The following is an 8,223-nucleotide window of genomic DNA, read 5'->3' on the forward strand; positions in this document are numbered from 1 at the left end:
GGCTATAGAACTCTAGGAAATAGTACTGGTAGGAAGTAATTGACAGAAAACTAATGAAGAATAATAGTGTCTGCATTTCCTTTTACCCCCAAGGCAGGATGGGGGAGGGCATGACTTCTAGGCCTGCCTATTAATCTATTTGCTCTTTTCATCTTTGGGCATGGAAAACCTCCTTCTTGATCTAAGATTGGCCACACAAATCTGCTCTGTGCCATTCATTAATTTGGTCTCCACAAATACAGCTGCAATCCATTTTCTTTGAATTTTTCTTCCTTTGCTACATTTGTTAGAATTAGACTCTAAGTCCTTGAAGTGGGAATCTTTTTATTTCATATATAATTCTTTTTGGTAGTCATGTGCTAATATCAGAATTTAAAACACCTAACTTTAGTGGTAGAATTGGTTTCCAGGCTTAAATGGCTAAAGTAAATATGAAAAGGGGAGAAATGATGTGTGCCAAAGACACAGGACTTGACATATGATAAGCTGATTTAGTCTTCCAACGATCCTGCAATGGAATCATGCCCTTATTTTACAGATGAGAAAGAGAAAGTGGCCTGGCTGCCATTGAAACCAAACTTTTGCTGATGTCAAAAATCTCATGCTCTCCCATCCAAGTACTAACCAGGCCCAACCCTGCTTAGCTTCTGAGATCAGACGAGATTGGGCGCGTTCAGGGTGGTATGGTATAGAGAACAACATAGACTGATGAACAGGGACAGATCCAAAGACAGAGAAACAGAGATCAGACTATTAATCCCCAGAGGGAAAGTAGGGGAGGGAGGGGGCAAGGGGAAGAGATCAACCAAAGGACTTGTATGCATGCATATAAGCCAAACCAATGGACATGAACAACAGGGGGATGAGAGCATGAGTGGGGTGGGGGTGGGGGAGGATGGGGGTTTAATGGGAGGGGATGAGGACACATTTGTAATACCTCAACTAATAAAGAATTTAAAAAAAATCTCATGCTCTTTCCCTATCTACCTCAAATTTGTATTGGAAACAACTGAAATATGAATCCAGTTGAATCAGGTCCTTAGCGCCTTCACAGTTCCTTAACCCAAATTTATGGTTTGAACACCATAAAAACCAAGCTCTGTAGTAAGGCAAGTACACATTTATCAAAGTTGGGCATGAATTCTCTAAATTGGGTTGTATCATAAAGTAGAGGTTCTCAAGTTTTCTTGATTCATGGCACCCCAAGGCCAAAACAGCTACCCATTCTGTTCATTAAGTAGGCAGGCCCTAACAACTTAATATGTATGTCCTCATATCTCATAAAAAGTTTTAAAAAGTAATACATGTAAATTGAAAAAAATATTTTATTTCAGTCTAAAATTGTCATTATTTATCAATAGAAACTGGGCATCTGTTGGGCCCTGCACAACTCTCAAACCTTGGAATAAGATCACCTTCATGTCTTGTTCCACATCCATTTTCACTTGATACATCAAAGCAACTGCTGAAAATCCACTCACAAACACAGGGCATCATCAAAATATGTTGTGAATTCTAATGTTGAAATTATGAACTATTTTGAGCTAATAGTAGTTTGCATGAATCTAACAGATGTTGCTGTGTTGATCTTGAACATTTAAGATATCGATGGCATTCCTGTGAGTGCACTGCAGCACCCTCGGGTGCCTCGGGGGCCAGGCAAGTCTTAAGAATATCTTTTTTCTTTTCCTTTTTCTTCTTTCCTGCCCTTCTCTTCCTTTCTCCATTTTTTTCTAGTTTAATAATTATAAAACCTCTTGAAGTTTCATTTATAACTCAAATTCTCTCTTCATGACATAATATATACTGAAATTTCAACCAGAAATGAAGTCAGTAGAAAAGCATATGTTTTGACTGAACAACATATGGAAATCTGATGTTTGTAGACACATTTTCCCAGCAAAAAAGTTTTTAGAAAAGAATTCTTTACATTCTCCTATTGACTATCTCACATTTAATAAAGAAGACAGAAAGAAAAAGGGAGGGAGAGGGAAAGTGAGAAGGGAAGGGAGGGAAGGAGGAAGGCAAAACTTGATTAATAAATCTTTATTAAGTGCATTCAGTACACGCACATTCTTGGAGCAACACAACACTGAGAGAAGGACAGAGCTGCCCAGAATCCAGGCATCCACACGGTCCCTCCCAGATACAGATCTGTTGGCACAGTCAGGCTCAGGTGGAAGACAGGGTACAAGGGAGCAGCACGAGTGGACAGTGTAGAAACATGGGCTTCAGAGTCAGGCTATGTTCAAGTCCTGTCTCTATAACTTAGCTCTGAGTCCCTTGGAAGTTACTTAATCTTGTGAATTTTAGATTTTTTTTTTCAATAAAATGGGAATAATAATACTTATCCCAAAGTTGTTTTTTATTTGGGACTGATTAACACTTGTAAAGTGCACTTCATAATATCTGGCACATTTAAGGGCTAGATAGTTATCAATATTATTATTACTACTAGAGGCTGGTGCACAAAATTCGTGCATGGGGTTGGGGGGTCCCTCAGCCCAGCCTGCACCCTCTCCAATCCGGGACCCCTTGGGGTATGTCTGACTGCTGCAGAGATCGGGCCTAAACTGGCAGTTGGACATCCCTCTCGCAATCCAGGACCACTGGCTCCTAACCACTCACCTGCCTGCCTGCCTGATCGCCCCTAACCGCCTCTGCCTGCTGGCCTGATCACCTTCTAACTGCTCTCCCTGGCAGACCTGATCACTACTCTCCCCAGCTGGCCTGATTGCCCCCAACTGCTCTTCCTGGCCGGCCTGTTGGCCCCTAACTGCTCTCCACTGCTGGCCTGATTGCTCGTAACCACCTCTGCCTCGGCTCCCGCCACTGTGGCTTTGTCCGGAAGTATGTATGGAAGACATCTGGTCTAATTAGCATATTACCCTTTTATTAGTATAGATAGGGCCAACCCACAGGTAGGAGAAGTCAGAGGTAAGGTCTGCCAAAAAATGGCAAGGGTACAGAGAGAAGTAGTAGTGGGGAGAATGGTGGAGTTCATGTCAATAAATGGATTGCATCCAGAACTCTGCTGGGGGGAATGTAAATTGGTACAACCAATCAAGAAAACCACTTGACAGTATTTACTGAAGCTGAGCATATGCATAAGACCCAACTAAGCAATCTGAGTTCTGGATATATGCTCAGCACACAAGTGATTACACATGTGCACCAAAACACAAGTTTAGAGCAGCACTATTCATGACAGCCGGAAAGTTAGAAACAATCCACCTGTAGGATGGCTAAATACAATGTGGTACGTTCATACAGTAGAATTCTATTCAGCAACACAAGTGATACTGCTACATACAACAACCTGGATGCAACTCACAAGTAATGTTGGGTAATGGCAGACAGGGAATAGTACTTGATTACGATGCCATTTATATAAAGTTCATGAACAGGCAAACCAATCTATGGTATTATAAATATGGGTGATGGTTACCTTTTTGGGGCAGAATTAATGTCTGGGAAGGTGCATGGCGAGTCTACTGGGGCTGGTTATGTGTATTTACTTTTTGAAAATCCATCAAGCTGTCCCCTATAATTTATGTACATTTTCATCTGTATGTTTTCCTCTAAGAGTTTACCTTTAGAAACAAAATGGTCCAAAGTACTGAAGAATATTTTGCTGTAGATTGAATGTTTGTGTTCCCCCACCCCCAATTCATATGTTGAAACCCAAGTCCCAATATGATGGTGGAAGGTGGGGCCTTCAGGTGGTGAGTAGGTCATGAGGGTGGAACCCTCCTGAATGGGGTTAGTCCCTTTATAAGAAGAGACCCAGAGAGCTCCCCTGCCCCTTCCACCATGTGCGGATGCAGCCAGAAAACAGCATCCATGAATCACAATGCACCACATCTGCTGGCACCTTGATCCTGGATTTCCCAGCCTCCAGAACTGTCAGAGATATCTACTATTTATAAGCCACCCACTCTATGGCATTATTATAGCAGCCTGAGACAGACCTCTGTATAACTTTCCTTTTAGACAGAGAGGGCCACGAAGGAAGGAAGGAAGGAAGGAAGGAAGGAAGGAAGGAAGGTTTGTTACAGAAGGATTTTGGCCCTAAGAGAAAACATGAGAAGACAATATGAGGCACAACAGCAGCTATATTTACAAAACAGGAGGATTTTGGCCCTAAGAGAAAACATGAAAAGACAATATGAGGCACAACAGCAGCTATATTTACAAAGTGCAGGTCAACTGTCCTATGGTGACGGACTCTGTATGAATCAGGATAGGCTAGGTTATAACTCCCAAATCTCAGTGGCTTAACACAACAGAGTGCCTTCTTGCTCTACACACGCTGACAGGGACTCTGCTCCTCATGCTTACTTGGGGACCCCACCTGAGGGGGACTTCATCTTGGCACGCATATTAAATTTATTGGGGTGACATTGGTCAATAGGAGCATATAGGTTTCAGATGTGGATCTCTATGTTACAAGATCTGTATACTGCACCGTGTGCTCACCACCCAAAGTCAAATCTTCTGTCACTGTCACCATATATTAGGCCCCCTTCACTCCCCACCCCCCAGACTTTGTTTTTTAAATGTGATTTCCTCTTAGACTCACATACCAGTTTCGGGAGAAATGTACTAACTCACCAACTGATGACATAATTAAATTTTAATTTGGATTCCTTACAAGACACATAAAAGGCTGAAACATTTTTGTGATAAAGGGAAGAGCTGAACAGGGTGTGGGTTTAAAGAGGAAAAATGTCCTATGGTAATCACAGGGCACCTGATTTCCCTGTGCTGATACAATCCAAATAAGTTCTTCAAATTCTGATGATTTCTTATTACGCCAATTCCTTTCATTATGAAAGAAGCCACTTCCTTCAGTAAAGGTCAACAATGGCAGGTAGAAATAAACCTCTGATGCAATCAAGCAAAAATGTCCGAAAAGGGGCACAGTGTGAACTGGACTAATCCCGTTTTTGAAAGTGCATGGGCGCTAAGGAACTGGGTACTTCCTTACTTCTCCACCGCTGCAGAGAGTCCTTTCAATGGCAGAGTCGTCCAGCCATCCCCCTCCCCCACACATTCCGAAAGGATTGAAGATCCAAAAGTAGGCTTTGCTATAAACTTTTCAGGAACACATCTGCTGCGAGAAATAAGATATCTGTAGCATCAGGACTTCGGACAAAGCATAAAGAAGGAGATGCATTTAAAAATGTTTATTAAAGGTTGAAAAGTCTTCTCACATAAGGAAGAGGTGACCAGGCCCACTCCTGTATGTCAGGTTCTGACCTGAAGATTGACGATTTAAAGACGATGCAGCCACTTGCATTTCTTGCTAAAAATAAACCAAAAGGAGCTTAATGTGAAAGACAGGCTATGGCAGCTGTTATGAAGTTTGAGCTCAAATAACCAGTGGGCCCCACTCCACGTGAGACAGGGTGAGCTTCATCAAAAAGTGTGGCTAAAAGGCGGCCAGGAGGCCAGTATAAATGACTGCCCTTTGAGAACTGATGTGGTTGCTTCCTCTTCACTGAAGACTTTAATTAGGAATTTATTCTTCTTCGCAGATGTTTCATTTAGTTGTGTTTTAATTATAGAGCTTGACAAAAAGAGCCAAAAGAAGAGCAAAGAGGGCGAGGCCCACAGACACCGTCAGTGCTCCGTCCTGACGGAGGCTTCGCAGCCGCAGCCCCACTCTGGAACCCGCCGAGTCGCGCTGGGACATGGAGCTCAGGGGACCCCCACGCCTGCTTCTGAATTCCTAGAAAGGGAGAGACACAGGAGAAAATAATTTTAAAATGCAAAGAAAGCCCCATTATGCTATCAATCAAGTAATGGGTCCCAAGAAGGAACTTCTTTTTTTTAAAAAAAACACATTGAGATATAACTGACATATAACCTTGTCTTAGTTTCTAGTGTACAGCCTAATGCTCGAAGTCTGTATACACCGTGAATGACCACCACTGTAAGACCACTTAACATCTATCACCATGCCGAGTCACACATTTATTTGTCTTGTGATGAGAAGTTTCAGTGTATATATCCTTTTGAGTTAGTGTTTTTGAATATTTGGAAATATTCCTATAAGTGGAATAGCTGGATCACATAGTAGTTCTATTTTGAATTTTGTAAGGAACTTCCATACCTCTTTCCACAGTGGCTGGACCAATTTACATTCCCACCAACAGTGCACAAGTGTTCCCTTATCCACATCCTTGCCAACACTTACGTCTTGTCTTTTTAAGAATAGTGATTCTGACAGGTGTAAGGTGATACCTCCCTGTTGTCTGATTTGCATTTCCCTGAGGATAGTGATGTTGAGCATCGTTTTATGTACCTGCTAGCCATCTATATGTCTTCTTTGGAAAAATGTCTATTCAGAGCCTCTGTTCATTTTTTTTTTTTTTGCTATTGAGTTGTATGAGTTCTTTATATATTTTGGATATTAACCCCTTATTAGATATCAGATATATAATTTGCAAATATTTTCTCCCATTTAGTACGCTGCCTTTTCATTTTGTTGATGTGTTACAGTAGAACCAAGTATATAAACCAAAAACAACTTTCATGTTCAGAAACTTTAGGGATCAGATTTCAATCAATTAAAGATAAATGAAGACAGTGGAGAAAGCTTAGTCTGGTTAGATGGTAACAAAAGTCCATCTCTAATTATTGCCCCTTCTCTAACAGTTACATACTTATTGTTGGGGAAGGGAAAGACAGGCTTTTTACCCTGAGCACATGTAACACCCACAGGCACAACTGGGACCAGTTCTAGGAATCCTAAGTGCCTGGGCTCTGGGCTTTAACCCGAACCCTAACCCTACCCCAACCCTAACCCTTATCCTCTCTTTGCTGCCATACAAAATCACCTGTAAAATGGAGATGCTGTTAGTATTTGCACATCAATGGTTTGTTATGGGAATCAAATGAGAGAGTGTCTTAAACATTTAAAACTCAAATAAGGTATCTTGTGGTTCTCATGGAATATGTAAACTGCAGACATTCCTTTAACACAATTGCAAAGTCACTATTTTATTTGTTTTTCAAATGTGATTCATTGATTTAAGCTATATTTGTTCCTTAAACATACCATCAGGAGGCACACAGCATAATGAATGAGCAGACCAGAAACTAAGCCCAAGTTCAGACCTTCATCAGCCTTGTGACCTTGGGCAAGTGGTTTAAGCTCTCTAACCCTAACCAGCTCCTCTGTGAAGTAAGGAGACCAATATGTACCTGATGTTGTTGAAAGGCTTAGAAATGACATGCCCAGAGCCCAGGCAGAGTACCTGGAATATAGGTTTAAAATATACTTTTATTGATTTCAGAGAGGGAGAGAGAAATAAACATCAGTGATGAGAATCATTGATTGGCTGCCTCCTGCACACCCCACAATGGGGATTGTGCCCTGAACTGGAATCAAACCATGACCTCCTGGTTCATAGGTCAATGCTCAACTACTGAGCCATGCCGGCCAGTGTATAGGTTTAAATTAAGGGCTGCTATTTTTTACATTCCAGTAGTGTGGCTTGGAAAACACTTGGACCACAGCACTCATCAATAGTCCCAACATGACAACGCCCTGTCCTGGGTACCACCCTCATAGCACTCGCCCACAGGGAGAAGCTATGCCCACTGGGAAGTCAGCACCTCTTATTCTCAGCCCTCAGTGAGTGAACCTTCTGGAGAGGCGCTTTATGAAACCATCCGATGTGAGAAGGGGAGACTGGGTTCCACAAGCTATGAAGTGGGATTCAACTCTCAGATGTGCTAGGGTCCACTTTTACCTGCTTTTTCTTCGATATCTAATATTATGGTAATGCTGTTGTCAATGAAACTACAAAGGAAAGAAAAATGTCACTGTAACCCCACAACTCTACCTAAAACACTTTGCCCCAGTTCTGTGCCCTACCTGAACCAGCCACCTCCCCTCTACCCACTATCTGCTCTCTGCCTTCTGTTCTTATGTTCTTGAAGGACACCCCAGCAGGAAGCTGCCCTCCACTGGTGCACAGCAGGAAGGGTTAGGTGCACCCCTCTCGGGCTGAGCGTCCCGTTGGCTGGCTCCCATCACGGCACCTATCAACAGTAGTGCATGGCCTGTCTCTTGCTGTCTCCTGCATGATCCCAAGTGTGCTCCTGAGAGGGGGGCTGGCCTGGCTTTCCCATGGATGCCCAGGGCCGGTCATGGGGGAGGGGACAGGTAAATTGAAAGGATATTCCTTGTGTGTGTGTGTGTGTGTGTGT

At 42.5% G+C, this 8,223-nt stretch overlaps 1 protein-coding gene across 6 annotated transcripts in view; it reads right to left on the reverse strand.

Annotated features, from left to right (window-relative positions):
• Positions 1–4,621: 4,621 nt before the first annotated feature.
• Positions 4,622–8,223, reverse strand: part of CDKAL1 (CDK5 regulatory subunit associated protein 1-like 1) — a 645,197-nt gene continuing 641,595 nt past the window's right edge. For all 6 annotated transcript variants that reach the window (XM_005869973.2, XM_005869971.2, XM_005869975.2 and 3 more), the window contains one exon: positions 4,622–5,734. In XM_005869973.2, the coding sequence (XP_005870035.1) occupies positions 5,561–5,734 (174 nt within the window). In that variant the 3' untranslated portion in view covers positions 4,622–5,560. The remainder of the gene's footprint in view (positions 5,735–8,223) is intronic.

Source organism: Myotis brandtii, unplaced genomic scaffold (assembly GCF_000412655.1).
Source record: "Myotis brandtii unplaced genomic scaffold, ASM41265v1 scaffold311, whole genome shotgun sequence".
In the NCBI taxonomy this organism is placed as follows: domain Eukaryota; kingdom Metazoa; phylum Chordata; class Mammalia; order Chiroptera; family Vespertilionidae; genus Myotis; species Myotis brandtii.